General features: G+C 39.3%; 1 protein-coding gene across 2 annotated transcripts in view; it reads right to left on the reverse strand.

The window, feature by feature from the left end:
* The window catches only part of LEF1 (lymphoid enhancer binding factor 1), a 117,137-nt gene that overhangs the window by 16,401 nt on the left and 79,475 nt on the right, over positions 1–21,261 (reverse strand). For both annotated transcript variants that reach the window (XM_090266396.1, XM_090266397.1), the window contains exons 4-9: positions 19,306–19,438; positions 13,636–13,726; positions 11,931–12,014; positions 9,752–9,874; positions 8,400–8,562; positions 1,094–1,201 (exon numbers count right to left, since the gene is read on the reverse strand). In XM_090266396.1, coding sequence (XP_090122522.1) covers positions 1,094–1,201; positions 8,400–8,562; positions 9,752–9,874; positions 11,931–12,014; positions 13,636–13,726; positions 19,306–19,438 — 702 coding nt within the window. The remainder of the gene's footprint in view (positions 1–1,093; positions 1,202–8,399; positions 8,563–9,751; positions 9,875–11,930; positions 12,015–13,635; positions 13,727–19,305; positions 19,439–21,261) is intronic.

Raw genomic sequence — 21,261 nt, forward strand, 5'->3', positions numbered from 1 at the left:
AAAATAAAAATGGTGTTCAAATTTTTTAATTAAAAGCTTAAATAATCAAAATTGTTCCCCTCTATCACATATTATTTGTCATATACTTCTGTAAAAATATTTTTTGCTATATTAAGATTACATTAGTAACATGTTCACAAGCTAAAGTAGTAACATAACTGGCAATATAAATAAGGTATTTATAGTACAACTTTAAAAGTATAATAATACCTACTCTGAATGAAATACATAATAGACATCAAAGTACATCAATACGAAACAAAAACTTCCCCTATCCTGATTAGTCTGTGGCAAAACAGTCACTTGATTACACTGTAAATAAGAACTGTAAAGTAATATAATCCTTTTAGAAAGCAATTTGACAATATGTATCAAAAGCCTTTAAAATATTTATAACTTGAACTCAACAATTCAACTACTGTGAATCTATCCTGCAGAAATAATAGTCCTAAATACAGAAAACTGTTATGCCCAGATATGTTCATTACAGGATTATTTCCAATTGTAAAAATGAAAAAAAAAAAGAAAGCAAGCAACTTAAAAGCAGGGAAAATGGTTAATTGTGATATTTACTCAATAAAATATTGTATAGCCATTACGATTGATATATAGAAATACTATGCCTTAACAAAAACTGCTTATATATAAGAGCAAGAAGCATGACACTAAAGTGCACACACACACACACACACACACACACATCCAAGTAAAAAATAAAAACATATCCACAGGGAAAATACTGGAAGGTAATTAATTAGTTAATACTAATGTTGCCTTTATATGATGAGCTTATGGGCTTAAAAAACTTCACCAACATTTTAATGATAAGGTGTTTGTTTTTAGTATAAAAGTAAATGATATAAGGTGCTTTTTTTTAATTTAAAAAGTTTCATTTAAAAAATTCATAGCCCCCCAAAATGGACAGCTCAAAACTTTCAAAATGGGATATGTCCATGAAATCTTTATTACAACGTCCACTAACTTCCAAAAATAGGACATTAAATACACCAGAGAACATATTTCCTTCATGAAAAGTCACAGAAAGAAAGAATGAGTCAAAATAGAGAGGTGTCAGTATGTAGAAGGGCCTTACATAATTGTCTCTTGCAGACCAGCCTGGATAAAGCTGCATATGTAGCTGTCTTTCCTTCCGCGCTAATTCATAATATTTAGCCTGCTCTTCACGGGAGAGGGCATGCCACTAAAACACAAAGGGGAGGGGAAAAACCAAATAAAAGTAAGCAAAATAGGAACTAATACACATTGCATGTTTTACACATTGAAGAATGAAAATATTAAGCATTTAAAACATTGATTTATTTTTAAATGGCAGAAGACCAAATGTTACAGAAATCGCGCTAGAGTCTGGTGGCTAGTGAGAAACTCAAACTTGGGTTTCTCTATTCTGTTCTCTAATATCACATGAATCACATTTAAGTCAATCAAAGTATCCAAAATAAAGGATCTGTTACCCACCCTTTCTCTTTTCCAATATAAATTAAAAAGAACTTTCAGTGCTGAACCTCAATGCCCAGCTTAGCCCTTTTCATAGTTTGTACCATATTCTGAGATCTGAGCCTAAGTATCACTTTTTAGGCAAAATATGATAATTTCTAGATGTCTCTTCCACAGCTTTGCTTCACACAGACACTCTCCCACACTGTCAATATGAAGAGCCTGAAACTTTCGTCGTTTGATCCTGCCTATAAAGCAAAACATCAAAAGTCGGCTTGTCTGTCTCAGTCTCTTCCCCCTCACCTCTCACTTCTATGAATACTAATTGCTACAGGGAGAACACTGATAACATTGCACAATCGCACACACACACTTTATGGTGATGGTTTTTCGCTTCCTTCTGATGGAAAGCAAGGAGCATTATTGAAGTTTATTGTACCATCTAGAATTTGAGGCTGTAGTACTTACTTTGAAGAATACAATGGCTGATACTCTGCAAACTTTGCATTTCCCTTTTACATCACTGATATACAGCTTATATAGCAAAATAGCTCAAGTAGGCAAGGTATCCATTCGAGATTTTAGATAGCTTATATTTGCACATTGCTTTGCATAGGTTTGCACACAACTTGCCCCAGGTCCCCCCAGTAGGCAGTTTTCAAGTATTTTTCCCTACTTCCTCAGCGCCAGGATCTGTCCACAGAACCTCCCAGGAAAACTGGTTGAGCATTGGGGGCCTCACTGACCAGAGGTAATGGCACAGAGGCAGCAGCTGCAGAAGTGGACCTGAACCCACACCACACACTGCAAGTCCACGCACGGCCGTGCTCAGGATGGGTCTGGGTCTCCGACTCCTGCTCTCCCCAGCTCTAGGGTGTGGAGCTTCCATTTCACTCCTTCCATTCAGGCTGGCTGAGTCGTTCTCATTCCTGTCCACCCTGAATATTGATTTTAATTTCCCTGTTCTTGTTTTTTAAAATGATAAAGCAAGAAAAAGAGCAGGACTTCCAGCCAAGATGGAGGTGTAAATACACATGCATCTCCTCACAACCAAGAAAGAATTTACAACCACTTCAAAACTAAAAAGAAACAAAAATGAAAACAGAAAATCCAGGAAATTGAAATTACATGGAAGTTCAGCAAAGATATAAAGGTGAAATAATCAGGCAGAAAGGTATGAGGGGCGGAGCCTGGACAGAGGAAGAGGAGCAGAGCACCAGCTGTGGGGGCGGGGCTTGGCAGGCAGCACAGCTAGAGGCAGCGGTTGGCCTGGCCGGAGCATGGCAGGTGGGCATGGCTAGAAGCAGCTGTGACAAAAAAAAAACACAGTTATACAGTTTAAACCTGAGAAGTGTTCCCAGCCCCAAACCAGACAGATCCCAGCCCCAGACCAGACTGCATAGCTTGCGGTTCCAGCGCCCGGGAAAAAGAGAGCCGCATTGCTTCTGCCTGTGAAAGCCAGTGGGGGTTGGGGCAGAGGAAAAAGCTATCAGTCTTGAAAAGGAGGCAGCTTGCTGAGTACAGGAAGGGGGAGAAGTACCTGCAAAAGCAGTGGCAACCAGCACTGTTCCCTCTCAGACCTCTCCCTCACATACAGGGCCAAAATGTAGGAAAACAGGTTGCCAGCACTAACGAATACCTAAGGCTCCACCCCCTGTAACCTAACAGGTGTGACAACCTTACCCAAATCACAGAGGCAAACACAGAAAGCTGTCAAGATGAGGACACAGAGAAGTACCAACCAGAAGGGAGGGCAGATCAAGGTCCCAGTGACACAAGTAAGCAATGAGCAGATAGTGCATCTACCAGATGAGGAGATAAAGAACTTTAACAGATGCACAGTTTAAGGCACTGGTGATGAAGATGCTCACACACTTGAAAGAAAAAATTAAACAGGATGGGGAAAGAATGAAGGCTATCCTGGGTGAAATGAAGGAAAATCCACATGAAACAAGTGGTGAAGGAAAGGAAACGAGGGTTCAAATCAAGAAATTGGAACACAAGGAAGAAACAGTCAATCAGTACAGAAGGAGGAAACAAGAATTGAAAAAAAAAAAAAATGAGGCTTAGAAAACTCTGAGATAGCTCTAAATGTGCCAACATCCAAATCATAAGGTTGCCAGAAGGTGAAGAGGAAGAGCAAGAAATTGAAAAATTATGTGAAAAAATAATGAAGGAAAACTTCCCTAATTTGGGGAAGGAAATGGACATATGGATCCAGGAAGCACAGAGAGTCCCAAACAAGCTAGACCCAAAGAGGACCACACCAAGACACATCATAATCAAAATGCCAAAGGTTACAGGTAAAGAGAGGATCTTAAAAGTAGCAAGAGAGAAGAGGAGAATTACCTACAAAGGGGTACCTATAAGACTGTCAGCTGATTTCTCAAAAGAAAGTTTGCAGGCAAGAAGGCACTGGCAGGAAATATTCAAAGTGATGAAAAGCAAGGACTTACAACCAAGATTACTCTATCCAGCAAAGCTGTCATTTGGAATGGAAGGGCAGATAAAGTGCTTCCCAGATAAGGTAAAGCTAAAGGAGCTTTACCAAGCCATTATTATATGAAATGTTAATGGGGCTTATTTAAGAAAAAGATCAAAACTATGAACATTAAAGTGAAAAAGTATCACAACTATCAACAACAGAAGCTAGGGAATGGAAACAAAGGCAAACTAAGCAGACAACCAGAGTGGGAACAGAATCATAGGTATGGGGAGCAGGTGGGGGGAGTCAGTTGGGAGGGGGAAGAGGGAGGAAAATGGTGCAGGGATTAAGAAGCATAGTAGGGGGGTGCAGAATGGACAGGGGGATGTTGGGAAGGGCTTTATGCGCGACTCGTGGACATGGACTAAGTAAGGGGGGGGCACTGCTGGAGGGAGGGGGTTCCTGGGTGGAGCAGAGCAAAGGGAAAAGAAATTGGGATAACTATAACAGCATAATCAATAAAACATACCAAGGGAAAAAAGAATAAAAGCAAAGAAAGGCATGGCTGGACTAGAGAATGGAAGGGGGAGTGAGGGAGAGGTTGATGAGAAAATTCTTCAGGAGTCCGCAAAGTCTAGGTCCTCCGTGGGCCCAGCCCTGCAGGCTGGCTAGGACGCTTTCCTCAGGGAAACAGAGACACCCGCTGACATCAAGAAGCGCAAAAAAGCACCCTTTGCCACATCCCACCCACCACTCCAGCCTCTAGCAGGTCAACTAATTCCATATCCTTCGAAAGCCCCTTAAAAAGCTAGGGCCTCTGTGTTGGACAGGGTAGATAATTTATTTATTTTTAATTGCTGTGGAAGTGCCATGTAAAGTTAAGTACAACACAGCAGGACTTGGCCTGAACCTAAATCAGGTAAAATGCTTTTCTTAAGAAAAACCGGGGGAGGGGCAGAAGGAAAAAAACAAAAACAAAAACCCCACCTGGAAAAGTTACCTGAGAGCCAGTTTGTTGTACTAGCAAGAGTAAACATAGGGAGTCAAACGGAGCCTAGGAAGAAGCATGCCTGGATCTGCTGTGGAAGTTCAAGCCAGGCCAGAAAATTACACATCCTCTGCCAACCCACAGATTTGCTACAACTGAGACCCTAGCCTGGTGCTAAGGACCTTCACAGGGAGAAACAAACTCAGTGCAGTGGGAGAGGTCAGCCTTCATTTTATTTTCTTTCTTTTTCTTTTAGAAGACTAAGCATTAATGTTTACAGACATCTAGTATTACGTAAATAAATGTGACGGGAGGCAGTGTGTTAACAAAAAGGAACAAAAAATGAGACAGAAAGGAAATAAAGTAACAAAAGAAGTTTTACTTTGTAAATGTGTTTATTCATTTGACAAATATATCTCTTATACTACTATAATACAGCAATATAATTTAATATAATTTTTGGCATCTTTATAACTTGCTAAGAAAACCTGAAAAAAGTTTTTTAAAACGTATCTCTCACCCTGGACAGTGTGGCTCAGTTGGTTGGAGCATCCTCCAGTAGACCAAAGAGTCGCAGTTTGATCCCCGGTCAGGGCACATGCCTAGGTTGTGGGTTTGGTCCCTGGTCATGGCGTGCATGTGAGAGGCAACATATCAATGTTTCTCTTTCACATGGATGCTTCTCTCCCTCTCTCCCTCCCTTCCCCTCTCTCTAAAATCAATAAGTATGTCCTTGGATGAGGATTTAAAAAAAATAAACTTATCTCCCAAGGTTTGGGAAGTTGGGTCTTCTACCCAAACCATTAGGTATTTTTCAGTTAAAGCAGAAAACAGGTTGATAAAAAGACCTGAGCTAACAAAACTGAGCAAATTGCAAGAAGAAAAAGAAGGCCACAAACTATTTGTTTGCATTTTCAATCACTTTTAGTTTCCTAATATTTCTAATGTGCAAAATCTACTCACAAGTAAAAGATCATTTACCAGAGTAAAACAGTAGGTCAAATAATGGTATTAAAGTTTTGCACTGAAACAAAAATAAAGTCTTGTAGAAACCAGAAAGGTGGTCTTTCTTTACAGGAATTTCTGAAACACAACTGAATAAAAATGATTTTCTATCACTTTTTGTTACTGAAAAGTTAAGAGCCAATTTAAAAAAAAATTAAATTTCACTGTCAAGATTTTACCAACTTGTTCAGAAAATACCCACTTAATTTGAAGAAATTTATACAGTTCCAAGGTTTAAAAATCCTGGCAATACATGTGTAATAAATGGACTTCCTTTAATAGCCTGGAAGGTCTCAAAAGAAAGAAAAAAAAAAGTTTATCTTATAGTAAGATTTGTGTTATTATTTATAATATGAAGAAAACTGATTAATTCATATGAATGAACATTTCTATTTGAGAGATACAGTAAAGATTCCTAAAAAGTCAAAAGATAAAGTGTTCAGACGTTTAAGTTCCACTTTTAAGTATTATAATTATCCCAGTGTAAAACTTCATAATTTTAAAGCCAGGAACTTTAAAGAACTAGTAAGGACTACTCTGCCAGAGGGGAGTTATGAAAGGATAGAAAATCTGATCTTAATCAAAGATCTCAGAGACCTATAAATAGAAACAGGTGTCCAAATCAAAGACAGAGAGAGACCCCAAATGAGAACCATCCCTTAGGACACATGCTCTGATCTGGGGATTGTTAAGGGAGCTGAGAAAGTAGCAATTGTGGGAAACGTGCATTAAAAATGGGAATCATCCCTCCATATCATATCCTTACTTACTTACTCTCTTGAGAAGGAAAAGAATTCCTGCTGGAGGGACAGGGGACCTTTAACTCAAAAAAAGGAGGGGAAAAAAAAAAAGCTAAGAGTTTTACACAAGCTGAAATAAGAACATCAACTCTTTTCCTCTGATTTAGTCTTTTAAAGGGTCAGAGGAAATGGTCATCAGTCTCTAAGCTTTTAAGGCTTTTAAGGCGGAGTTCTTCAAAGATGATGGGAATCACTCATCTGCTATGATCTAGCTTGGGAAATCATTGTAATTATTGTTATTAAGTGTTTAAGAATCCACAGGGAGATAGAGTATTGTACGCCAGGGCACCAAAAAGCTATAATCTGTCACCGCGCCCTCACTCTGAAGCCCTGGTGTCTTGTAGAATGGAAATAGCTGCATTTGCTGCTACCCAACAGGAATCGATAATGCAAGGAAACCCACTTCTCTCTGCCTGAAATAGCCCGAATGCTTTCTCTTATGAATTCTGAGATGTATTAGGTTTGTAACAAACGTCGCAAAAAGGATCATCAGTAACAGCTAACACATGGTCCTCTGAGTTTAACAAAGGTTGTTAGACCCCCATAAACAAACATTCATTTGCAAATCATGAATTTCTTGAGAAGCTGCAATAAATACACATGCGCACAATTAAGAAGCCACCGCACATTTATAATGAGCATCCACAACTATCATGAGGTTTTTCTAAAATTATAATGTAATTACAGACAAAATACGATTTAAATGTAAAAAATTCAATATTTTTTTCATCACTCTTCAGACACTTAACTAAAAACTTCTCAATCCCAAGAAAGTACCTGGAAAGGTTGACTAGCCTTTTGGCTGGTGGTTGGATTACAAAAATCATAGTGTCTGTCTGAGTTGCAGCCTAGTGCCTGGTACATACTATGTGCTCAGAAAACTATTTAGCAAGGGTGACAGTGGGGATGAAAAGAAAAGGGGCAATCCAGAAATCCAGCCCAGAGAGTGATTTTTCTAGAGTAATGATTTCTCGGGCCCATATAAATTCTTCCACTTAAAGCTTCTGAGTAGCACAGATCTGTTTCTATGGTGGAAAATGTTCATCCAGAAGCACACTGGTTGGCCGAGGCCTTTCTGTTGCTCCCTATGTGGGCTCAGTGCTTTCCTGCCTCAGGCTTGAGTCCACACACATTTGGCTCCATCTGGAGAGCGTCCACTTCTCCCCCCTAGTCACTTGGTTAACCCCTACTCATGCCTCAGGTCTCAGCTTACATATTATTTTCTCAGATGGGCCCTTCCCCAGCCTCCTGTTATTCTTTCTCATGAATCTTGTTCTTTATATTCACAGTATATGTCACAATTTTAATTACATATATATCAGGTATTTGCCCATTATTGGTATCCTGTCACAAAACTTTAAACTCCATGAAGACAAGGACCATATCTACCTTTTTTTCCCAGCAATTACTATCTAATTGTTAACTACAGTGCCTGGCACATAAAAGACTGTAAATAATATTGTTTAAAGAGTGATAGCAGGAAAAGGGGTTATCACTTGCGGAAGTTTTCTATGTGCCAGGTACAATCTAAGTTGCTTAAATGCTTTATATCATTTAATCCTCTGAAAGGTTATCACGTATCTTGTTCTCTTTGTTATTTTCCACAGTGGTTGTCGATTCCCCAAGTGCATTCATCAACCACTTGATACGCAAGCACACTTGGGGAGGTTCTAATGAAGCAACTCCCCAGTTCCCATAAACATTTATTTACCAACCCACTACTTACCCTTCTGCCTAGAATCTGGTTGATAGCTGCACTTTCTTTCAGAGTACACTCAGCCACGACATTTGCTCTCATTTCTTTCATGTATAACATAAAAGCATTCAGAGGCTTCTTAATGTGAGGTCTTTTTGGCTCCTGCTCCTTTCTCTGTTCATGCTGAGGCTTCCTGAAAGGTGGGTGTGGTGGTATTGGGGGAGGGGTGGGCAGAATAAGGAAGAGCCAGGAGGAGGGAGGAGAGAAGCAGAGCATCTGTTTACATCACCAGTCAAACTTGGGCTGAGACAACCCTCAACCTCTCCACCAGCCCCAATACCACCAGCTTAGCAGAGCAACTCTCTGTCTGTGAGTATCCTTCTGTTAGAGAAACTTCGCCTGGAGCTACAAAAGTGTTTAACACAAAATGGAAATGGGTGTGTACAGGTGTTCTATTTAGAGCCCTGAGGCTGAACAACTGGGTCACCTGGGAAAGCGGCCACTCCTCTTTCAGATGAGGTTCTTAACTTTGGGTTAGGGTGGAAGAGGTGTAGAGCTAAGGAAACTTCATACTCTCTCCCCTAAACAGATGCTTGTTGGCTTTGCCTACATCTGCAGGGTGGTTTTTTTGTTGTTTGTTTGTTTTAAAGAGAGAGAGGGGAAGGGAGGGAGAGAAACAATGATGGATGGATGGTTGACTCTTGCACTTGCCTGGGACTGAAACCGCAACCCAGGCATGTGCCCTGACCAGGAATCGAACCCTCGACCCTTCAGTTTATGGGACAACACGCCCACCAACTGAGCCACTGGCCAGGCTACACTTGCAGGAATTTTATAAACTACCTCCCGCTGCCCCATATTCCTGTCCCAGTCCGCAAACCCTACACTAAGAAACTCAGTTTCTAGTCTCTTCGAGGAAATTAGCCCTGGCTCATGTACAGGGTCAGACTATCCTAGGCGTGGTTTGCCCCTTTCCCTTAACTTCTGTGCTTTTAAAGTCTAATAGGGACACTGCCTCCTGGGCATGCACTGAACTCTCCTGTCCATTTCAGGGACCGCCAGGGGCTCCCCAATCGTCAGACCCAAATGAAACCTGGTAGTAAAGGGCTCGCGATATCCAATGCCTGTGCTCTGAAGATTACTCCATTTTGGTGAGGTTCCCTTGATTTTTTGAGGTCTGTGCTCCTGTCCAATCTCAATCAAAATCAGCTGGCAGTGAGAATCAAACCCATTAGAAGTCCTCAGGGCCGGAGCTTTCAAAGCAAAGCTCCGTTAATTTCCATAATAAAAGAGAGGGAGAAGGTTCAACAACAGTGAAGAAGGAATTGTGTTGAAATCCTGTGTCCTCAGGCACTCACAGGTGAGACCACAGGCATACTTACACGTGCATCAGGTCACCGTCAGTGTGGGGGTGCTCCTGTTTGACCTGAGGCGTTACAATAGCGGGATGAGGGATGCCAGTGGTGTGGGGGCCAGGAGGACCAGGAATCATGTGATGGGAAAACCTAAAAGGAAAGAGAAGAAACAATGCGTGCTAGTGGCTGTTGGAGCAAAAGTGAGATGGAATTTTGAAACAATCCACTAACTACTATTGGCAGTTTTACACAGGAGTATTAACTATAAATTAAGAATGGGCTGATAATTTTGTTTTTCTGTATTCAGGTGGAAAACATTTATAATTACTCCCTGTATAACAACTTTTTTTCCCAAACTAATAGTAGAATCTGGCATTTTTCCTGGGATGTTCTAGGCCAGAGGATTAAAAAAAATTTTTTTGAGTCACTTTTCTTGCAAAGCAGTTTTCAGATAATTCCAATAATAACAATTATATTGGAAATATAACACTTTATTAAGATATAGCTTTTGAAAGATTTTAAAATAAAAGCTAAAGAAATCACATTTAAAAACCTCCACCTCTGTTCCCAATCAAACCATCACATTAAGAGTCTTCTCATATTGTTGACTTCTTCACTAATATTAGGAGAGAACAACTGAGAAAATAAGGGATAGGAAGATATTTTGTAGTCCCTGATTTAATAAGGTTGCCTTTAACATCATCCAAAGTAATTTTCTACAGAGAAAGAATGTTTGAGATCTAGCCTTATGGAAAACTGATAACAAAATTAGGGGAAGGGTTTAATCAAAGGGAAGAATACACACAGTTCTACATCAAGGTAAAAACTACACTCACTGAACAAAAGGCTTTTTCCCTCGAGTATGCTTGCAGAGCATAAAATTTTTTTAAAAAATATCCACCACCATCCAACACAAAGGAGGGAAACTGCCATGCAAGAAAAATAAAATAAATAAAGACTGCTTTCAACAAGGGCTTTGGATAAATTTGGGTATGCTTTAGAACTCTTTGCTTTTCAAACTGTTTTAAAGTAAACATTTAATTCAGCAAGAACAACATTCTCAGGTCTTTCATCACAGCCTGTACAATGTATTCCTTCATCTGGGAAGGAAAGAAGGAACTCTGCTTGGATATGTTATATTTCAGAAACAAGTTTTTAAAAACTAAGGTGGCATGATAAAAATAAAAATATTTGATCAAATAATAATCCTTTGCGAAATGCATCATTTGCAAACATACATGATGCCTGTGAGAAACATCTGTCATGAGATAGCTCTTACAATGTTAAAAATGTAAAAATACATTTTGGGGGAAGGATATTAATTTCATCCCCTTCCACCTGGCTAGATTTACAATATGCTGAAAAATAATGTTTTGTTCTGTTTTTTAAAGCTGAAATTTACCACAGAAACTGCGAATTTCATACCTATATAAAAAGTAAAGATACACGGCCAGTTACTAACCCAAAAGTTTGACTTCCGGCACAATAATGCTAGCTCCCTTGAAAAAGCAACATCAAACACACAGATGATACACCACAAACGTGTGTACGTCAAGCACAGGGCACAGAAGGCATCCCCTCCAGAAGCAAGCGTTACACAGCGCAGTGTGGCGGCAGACCTCACAGAGCCTCGCTGGCACTCCTGTGTCCCCACAGGGCCTGATTCGCACACTAGGACACACACCCCGTGAAGCCTGATGGCTGGTAAGTGCCCTGCTTTCTCTTCCGACACCCTTGGTCCAGGAAGGCTCTAGACTATCTGGGCATTTTCAAACACTGTCACGTTAAACCTATACAACTTTCCTCAAAGAAAGGAAATGACAGAACTCAGACCAAACCAGTCTTTATCTTCCCCTTTACCACACCCCCCAGGATATTCTGAATAACAAACTCTCAGGATGTCCACTTCTGGGACATTTCGCATCCTGCAGCCGGGCAGCCGGGACGTCTTCTTGAGGCACAGTTGCCCCTGTGGCTGAGTCATCCCCCTGGCAGGCATGGCTGGTGCTTGCTGTTGGGGTGTAATGTGTGGCTCCTACCCGGGAATCTCTACAACACCTAGTGTGGGAGCCAGGCGCACTGCACAGACAGACACGCGGCTGAGCTACGCACCCTCCTAGCCGACCGAGAGGCAAGCAGAGGCGCACGAGATGCAAGCGCAGGAAGAGCAACTTGTCCCGCGTGCCCAGTTTCCACCTCCACCTACCTGGACATGGAAGTGTCGACTGACAGTGAGGATGGGTAGGGTTGCCTGAATCCTCCCGTGATGGGATATACAGGCTGACCTTGCCTGAGGTCACAGAAGAAAGGAACCCATCAATGACAAAACACGAGTTACCAACCAGCAGTAAGAGTTTGACGAGGGGAGGAAGGGGAGGCATTCAAACAGAATTTTTGGAATATTACAGACGACAGCATATCTTCAGTTATCCAATTGCTTCCCTTCCTTACCCTCCACCCAATCAAAGTATCTTTTGCCTTGAAGCAAATCTCCCACCCTCGACTTTAAAAACAAATCAGTTCATGAATTACCTGTATCCCCTCCCCTCTTCCAACCCCATTAATGCTGTGAACAAAGCAGGCACGTAACAAATGTTTATTAATGATAACAGAACCCTGAGAATGGCGAAAAACTCCTTTCAGAGAAGGCTAGTGGATTCTTTATCAGAATCGCTGAGAATTTCAGGAAAAAGAAGAAGGAAAGAAAACTTCATATTTATATAAGAATGAACAAATATTTTAAAAACTGTTCCCTCTTCCCCCATATTCCCATGTTAGAGTCAAAAAATAAGAAATCAATTCACTAGACTGATTTTCTCTCCACTCTGAGAAGTCCATCCCTCCCCGTTTTCCACATCTCACATTTTTCATTTACACATCAGCCTTAATGTCCCGCAGCCACTGACACAACCAGCACAGGATTATTGCCCCTAAGTGGCTGCAGTCAGACAGAATGATGGATGTAGGACTGAACGTGTACTCATAGTTAATTAAACTCAAACAGTTATTGCCTGAGAGATCTGATACTAAAGAGAGGCAGTTGAGGTTTCCACGGCAGGATGACCTCTTCTTGCGGAAGAAGAGATCGTGTAAGGATGTCAAGGTAGAGAGACTGGGACAGTGACCTGGGGCCTGCAGGGACAGAGAGCAGGCTGAAGAGGGAAAACGTTTGCCCTGGTTGGAGCTCTGTTTCCATGGAGTGAGCGGCAGGGAGCGGAGGATGGAGAAGGGACAGGAGTGGGAACAGGGGAAGTTGTGTACTCACAATAAAATAATACAGATAGGCTACACTACAGAAAAAGATTCTTTCTTCCTAAGATATATTTCCTTTCCTTTACCTTTATAATTTGGAAACCCTGAAAGGCAAGAGTTTAGAATTTTTTAGAACTAACAGAGCAACAGGATTCTGAAAAAAATAAAGAAGAAGAAAAAAAAAAGAGCCCAAACATTAGTTTTTTACTTTTCTGAACTCAAGCTGGAGCTTACTTAATTAAAATTCAAAGATGCTTTTGTTATTTTAAAATTTCTATCTGTCATTTATATCACCTGCCATTTATATTCAATGTGTCTCAGTTTCTTTCAAAAATATAAGTTTTCATGAAGAACCACACTGAGCACTTTGTACAGGAATAGCAAATGCCCAAAGCCACAAATTGAATCCATACAACTATAAGCTTCAAAGTAAATGCTACAGTCATTTTCTATACATATAAGCAAATGGATTCAATCCATTTCAAAGTCTGTATGTTTTTTAATCTCCTAAATTGAAATGAAATAAAGTTGCCACCTTGCTTGTTGTAAAATTTCCTAAACTCCACAAGTGTTATCATTCAGAAAGCTAATTTACATGAATGAGAAGTAAAAGAACATGTGTTCAAATGCCTGGCTGAAGTTTGCAGGAAGGATCTTACCAGCCAAGAGGTGGGGTAATCTGTCCAACACCACCAGGAGACAGCGGGTAGAAGGTAGGGATCTCAGGAGCGGGAGGATGTCTGGACATGCCTATGAAAAAGAATGGAAAGGCAGTGTATTCAGATTCACAGGACATTTGACTCTTACAGCAACAGAAGGCAACAAAATGCTCTATGCCATACTTCTTAAGGTCTAGAATTAAACAACATTTATTGATCAGATCTATTTAACAGAAGTCAGTTTGGTATTTTTTCTAAAAATTTCAACATCTGAGAAAGCAGGTTTTAAAACAGTATATCCTGATGAATTCCACAAAGAGTAAATATGCTGCTAATAAAAGCCATCAAACCCTGGCTGGTGGGGCTCAGTGGATTGAGCACTAGCCTGTGAATCAAAGGATTGCTGGTTCGATTCCCAGCCAGGATACATGTCTGGGTTGCAGGCCAGGTCCCCAGTTGGAGGTATGTGAGAGGCAACCACATATTGATGTTTCTTCCCATCTCTCCCTCTCTCCTTTACCCTCTCTCTAAATAATAATAATAATAAATAAAACCTTTTTTAAAAAGCCATCAAAATAAGACTTAAAATTATTTAGTTTGCCCTCATTATTTCATTTGGTTAAGAAAATGGTAGGCAATTGTTTTTGTGAAGAAATGGGAAATGAGAGCCCTTCTTAAGTAGATGGCCTGCCATGTGCTCAAGGATTAGGTAAATTGCCACTTTCATATTTGTATTGGCTCCCTTATGGACACACAGATTTGGGAAATGCGATACCTCAGAGAATCAAAGATTAATTAGGAATCATCTGCAGCCCCATAATGGTCACACTTGATATGATTCATTTGGTCTCTGCCACTTCAGCTCCAACTAAGCTCTCCATCAAGTTGAGTCCTCTGGGCTCCAAGGTCAAGCTGTTCTGGATTAGTTGTATTCCACAGGAAATGACAGTGCCACTAAATTGTTTCTTGAGCTCATACTCCCTGGAGTACACTCTCCTATAACTGTAAAAACCACCTAAAGATTATACCTAATCCTAGTCCCAGATGGCATCTCTTTGTTTATATCTTACCTTGGGTACAGAAAAGAGGTAAAACACATGTATAAATGTACAATATCAGAACTTAGATTCAGTGTATTTGGGGGAAAGTGAGTGATTCTGAATAGAAAAAAGCTACAAGAGTTTCCTTATACAGCTAATCTGACTTTATAAGGTTATTTTCATATATAAATACACATTCCTAGGAAGAAGACTTAGAAGATGCATTCAGTGGATGCAAATATATTGATCGGCCAGTATGTGGAATGGGGTGAGCACATGGAAGATGCTCGTTATGTATTCTGCTTTTCTGCTGTTCAAATTGATTATGAGTTTCATTTGAATCTTAAAAGATACTGAAGGCCTTAAACATATGGGAATGACTTAAGAAGAGTTGCCTTTGAAGTTGATATTTATTTGACTTTGAAGTTAGGACAAACTATTTCTCAATTGTAGAAAGTAGGTAGGACGGAGAAAAGTCTTTAATCTCTCCCTCAGTAGAGAGCTTACACATTTTTACGTGATCATCTCATGTTTTGCTGTTTTTAAAAGAATGTTTTACAAAGCTCCTTTTTTTTTTTTTTTTTTTTTTTTGGCTAGATGTGCTGCTTCTTTTAGTCAGGGTAGATCCTGAATTTTAGACTCTGGACTTCTATCTTGGGCCTGGGGAGGTCTGAGCATCAGGGGTGATCCTAAGGGAGCCTGCAGTGGTGATTCGTGACATGTCAGAATCACTGAGGGCTTCCTCCCATGGCCACCACCCTCGCCTGAGATTCCTATACGTCCATAAACCTCAGGGTCTGCAGGGGGGTTGCTCAGTTTTAAAAAGAATAAACAGACCCACTGAGAAGGACTTCGGAAACTTTGCGAAAATACAAACTTAAAGATCATGGTTAGAGGTGAGAGGCTACCTGAATTGTCCACTTTAATCCCTTTGTTAAAGAGGTGAGGTGACTGTTGGGGTACACACAGATAGGTTTGTCCCGGGCTCTGAGCACTGGGACACGGAGCAGTTAAGTTGCTTCAATCACATGTCTCTAAGCAGAAAAGCTTAAAACTCTGCTTCCCGTGTTAGTCTCTGTTCTGAACATGCTTAGAACACATCAGTGACTGTGTAGGAGTGACTCAGCAGAACAACATACACAAACTAGCTGGATTTGTTTTTACTGCTCTGAAGGAGGAAGGAGGAAACTAACATGTACTTAGCACCTGCTACATGCTACTTCCTATGCTGGCCATTTGACTGTTCCTATTAAAATTGTGCTCATATTTCAAATACCCCTTTCCCCATGGAATACTCTAACTTTTACAGCTCTGAGAAATCTCTTTCTTCTTTGAATCTACAAGATTTTATTTGTACTTTTAACATGGTAATAAAGATGCTTTTCATTTTGTTTTACAGTTAGTTTGTGCAAAGGATTTCCTGCCATGAGTTTAAATACTGCTTGGAAAAAGAAAGCATGTCTTACCAGTCAATGTATCAAACCATGGTTATCTCCACAGGAGGTTCTCAATAAATACTTTTGAATGAATGAACAAATGAACAAATGGAAAAAAAAAAGGGTTTAAACAGACCCATTCCCCATGCTGAGTCAACACCATCAACCATTTTGCAGGTACATAGAAGTACAGGATGGGGCTTAGGCCATTACATGAGCCAAAAATGGATCTGTGTTTTCTAAATAGCTTATTGTTGTTTTAGGATCCACTTTAAGAACCCTACAAGTATGCGACTCCACCAACTCTACTAAAGACACATTTCACAGCACTCATTTAACTGGTGTTTATTGAACACTTACTATGTGCCGTAGGCTATAGACAGCATAACCTTAAAGATTTTTAAGCTTTTATAAGTAACTTATAAGTATAATGATTTTGGACTCACTCTGTGTGTATATATTAATTTTGCCACTCAATTACATATCTTTGAGGAAGTTGTTACTATTCCATAAATCAGAATAAAAATGGAATAGAGGTTGTTGTGCAGAATAAATGAATTAATATATGTAATATAGAAAAGTGCTTGGTACACAGTGTAAGTGATATATCTTTGTTGTTATTTATCAGGATACAATGAAGAATACAAAGATACAAGTAGGTATATAAAACCAGTATTTCCTAAAAGCTCTTCCTTTCACCATTTACCAAAAGCTCTTTTCCATTTTTACCAGACATAATGAAAATGATTGGTATTATCTTCCTTTCCTTTTTCTACACCTATACCCCTACACACACACCAACACACTGACACAAAAGTAAAAACTAATGTGCTTCTTAAAGGAACATTAACCTAAAGTTATTTTCTCACAAATGAGAATGGGTCCTGCTGCAATAAATATAAACAAACAGTTTATAGCATTAAGAGCATGAACATGCCACTCTTTTTTAAAAAGTAAAGCTAACCAGCCTCCTGGAAATGGTGAAATCAGCAACTCTGGCCTCATTATCGTGTTCTAGCTGGCTGTGCTAGGCGGTAAAGCCAATAGGCAGACTGTGGGAGAGAATAGGAATAAAAGCAAAAAACCTAGTGAGCTTTTTCACTTTTTTTTATTGGGGGAGGGTGGTGATCAATGTACTCAAGTGGAATAATATAAATTCAAAATCATGTAAATTTTTTCTTTCAAGCCAAAGTTTACATATCCTGGAGATACATGAAGTTCAGGACAAAAAGTAATTAAAAAGAGGCTCTTTATATGACAAACAACAATACAGAGAGTGTATGGAGTAGAATGCAAAAATAACACATATTTTTCAGATGAAATAAAGTCTTCAAAGAAACCAAACAGGCAACTTACGGTCATGCCCACTGAGCCTTCTCTAGTTCTGGAGAATTTATTTAAAAAAAAAAAAAAAATTTGAGGAGCAATGATATAATTACAATTGGTGAGGCAAAGCAAGGGACGGTAGCAGTAAGTGATGGAAACAGAAGATAAAATAGAAATGTAATTGGTAGCTGATCACAAACTTGTCTTTATAAAAAACTACTAAACCAACATGTGTTATTCTTATTTAAATAAGTTCATTTTGAAGTGCTTAGAACAGGACCGAGGACATAGAAAGCACAATGTAACTGTTAAATAAATAAATAGTTAAAAACTCAATAAAACACACTGCTGGGTTCTTTTTGTTAAAAGCCTGCTTGAGTTTTTACATCAACTTTTAACTGTCACCTGCATCTTTGTGGTCCCCAGGTGTGTGTCTCTAGCTCAGGCCCTGCTCTGGGGCTGGGAGGTTTAAACTGCCAGCCTCGAGGATCCCTTTGGGTATCTCAAACTCCCCAGGACCAAGGTCGTAATCAGGATCTTCCCTCTCAGACTGGCCTTCTTCCCAACATGCCTTAGTTCCTGTTCTCACCATAAATCCACAGACCTATCTTGGATGTTTCTTATTCTTTAGAGGTCCTTGGTAAAGGAAGTACAGAAAGGACTGGAAATGGAGACTAAAACAGAGGCAAATCTGGAAACCTCTGCATAAGTGATTCTTACCTTTTCTAAGTAAAGGTACTTGGGCTCCACTCAAGTCCAAGTCCAACAGTAACTGAGTCCTCAAATAAGCTGCCTATTTTAACCAGGGAGGGAAATGAAGGTGTTTCATATTTAACCAAAAACACCTAGCCTCTGAACTCCACTCTTTTTTACAAACTTAATAAATTTTGTTATCCCCTACAGATCAAAAAGGTGAGGTGCTGTCTATTCTATGCCTTCGCCTGGCTTTATAGGATCTTTTACTTATTTATTTTTCTCTCTCTCTTTTTTCAACTACAGTTGGCATTCAACATTATATTAGTTTCAGGCATATGGGATCTTTTATTCTGAACTCCTAAAGATTCCCTTGAGGTCCAAGGGCATTATGTACATGGAGAGGGCACAGGCCATCCATGAATAAATTCACCCCGAGTCTGCTCTCAGCACATGGGACCAGCAGGCTGGGGAGGCCTGAACTCTCTCTCTCTCACAGCCAAGCACCCCACACCCATCGGTGTTTTGATTTTTCAGACCTCTGTGCTGTGTGTTTTTCTGTAAGTGATACAGAGGCGGAACTTGGTAATGGTGCAGAGAAGTTGGATTCATGTTACGGTTTTGTACTTTATCATTTCTATCTAAGGTGCTACTGGTAGATAACAAAAAGAGGATAAAAACTAACAGGGATATAGCTGAAAGCAAAAGAGATCACAAAAGGCTCAAAAAGATAACATTTGAGAGTAAAAATCTCCTGTTTTGTCCCTTTTCTAACTTTTGTTTTAACACTACCATCAACACCTAGTACATGCTGAAATAAATGAGCAACTGCAGGGGCCACCAAGAACTGAATTTTTAGTATTTTTGTATAGCATTGATTTGTATTGTGGATCCTAGATTTTCAAAGTTGTTACATTTTCAAAGTTGTCACTTTGAAAATAACCCTTCTATGTTTTTTGTCTTCTTTTTTTTAAATCCTGAAACATAAAAGAAGCAACAACAAATTCTTATGGGTTTATAAAAAAAATTGCTATCAAATAAATCACTCCTGTCTCCTACAAATGTATTTGGATCCACCCAGCAACGTGGCGCGAAGGCACCTGTAGGATCACTGAGGGTGACAGACAGGGCTCCTCCTTAACTGAACAAGACCCCTGGGAGGGCAGCGCTCTCACCTTGTTTGGAATTGACATCTGACGGGATGTGTGACGGGTGTGATCCTGGAGAAAAGTGCTCATCGCTGTACGTGATGAGGGGGGTGAGGGGATGGACCGCATGGGACGGCTGCACCACGGGCACTTTATTTGACTGCAAAGTAACCACAGGTCAACAGTTAATAATGGATGCCCGGCTCCTGTCTCCTCTGCCAAAGAAAAAGCCACGCAATCGCAGTAACTGCACATCAACATAATCCAAGAATCCTCTCAGACCTGGACAACTGAAATCATCTGCCATACTCATGTAGATCTTCTGACTTTGTCCATGTTAAATACCCTTCAAATGTTTGCCTGTCCCATCAGGGGGACTATCTGTTATTTAACCAGCTCCCCTTCGGAGATTTAGGTTGATTATTATTATTCCATATGACATGAATCTCTGTACATACATATTTACATTCCTTTTTAAATTATTTCTTCAGGTTGAGTTCAATAAAGAGTTATTAAAGCCACAGTTATGAATATTTTATAAGCTCCTTACTCATTACATATGTCTGGCAATAAAAAGGCACTCAATAAAAAAAGTCATTCAATGAACAAATAAATGAATAAATATTGCCAGTTTGAAGGGAAATTTTTAAAATAACTCAATACATATAAATTTGCTGTATTATATCCCCTTAGTTTATAGAATTCATATTACTATAATTGTACATTTCTAAGAACCATGTTAGAGTATTTTTAATGTTTTATAGCTTTATGACGCAAAACTGGCCATACATTATGCTTTGGCCCTGCTCGGTTCATCTAGTTTCTAGAAGTCTTAACTGATAAAAGGAATTTCCAATCTTGAGTTTAAATGCATAATGTGAAATACAGCCTGTAAAAACACTTTATAAATTGTTAACAACTTATATATTTTAACATTTAATCTTATATTTGTTTAAAAATAAATTTATTTAAACTGGAAATCTAAAGCTACATAACAGTAATTTTTAAAGGTATAGGTTATTTATTTGGACTTCATCAATTTGAAATCTGGGATTCTTTTGTTTGGTTAAAGTTGAATTCTCCACCCCCCCCCCCAAGAAAGTGCTTTCTAAGCAAATCAGTAATATAAACAAGACTCAGTTTAACCTAATAAGACAGTTTTTTAAATGAAAAACTGTACACCTCCTCCCCCGCAAAAGAAAGTAAACTCAATACAATTATATGCATGCAAAATATATTTCTGGTTTTAAACACATATACTAATTAAAGCAGCCTCACGAAGATCTCCATTTATAAACACTATAGTAATGAGTAATTGTGAATTTAAGAGGAACAGGATACAATGAATTTTGACCATTCAGTAATTCGCTACTTCAGACATGCCTTCACTATGAATTAATTAATAAGATTTTTACTGTACTACAGATTAAAATGCATATGAAATCTGTCCAGGAGCAAATATCTGTATTTAAAATTTTGAGGAAATGCCTGAAAGCTGCATTAGAATGCAGGGCCATGTCTGAATGGTGAGGGTCCCGTAACACAACGTGTGCGTGGTGGCGGCACCTATGACGTACATCATTTTGTATTTGATGTTTTTTACAAATTAGGTATAAGAAGTATGTGGTTCCAACAAGAAGGTCTACCCTCAGGAAAATTAGGAGCAATTATCCTAGTAATGTTTATTCTCTTTATACCCAGTAACAGTAATTCTCTATACCCTATCATTATAACCTCCACCCAAAAAAACTTACGGGAAAAGAAAAAGAAAAACAAGAAAAAAAATCATTCTTTTTTAGACAATGATATAATTTCCATACTAGATTTTCCCTATTTTATAATTATCAGCTCCTCTCTAATGGCAGAACTTGCATAGCTCATATAGCCCTTGGCATGTATTAAATAGAGCACCATTATCTAAGCCACACGCCTTTTCTCTATATACCTCAGCACTGACATCTATGCATATAAATGTGTAAAAGG

The sequence above is a fragment of the Furipterus horrens genome, unplaced genomic scaffold (assembly GCF_987537825.1).
Source record: "Furipterus horrens unplaced genomic scaffold, mFurHor1.1.pri manual_scaffold_2, whole genome shotgun sequence".
Taxonomy (NCBI): Eukaryota; Metazoa; Chordata; class Mammalia; order Chiroptera; family Furipteridae; genus Furipterus; species Furipterus horrens.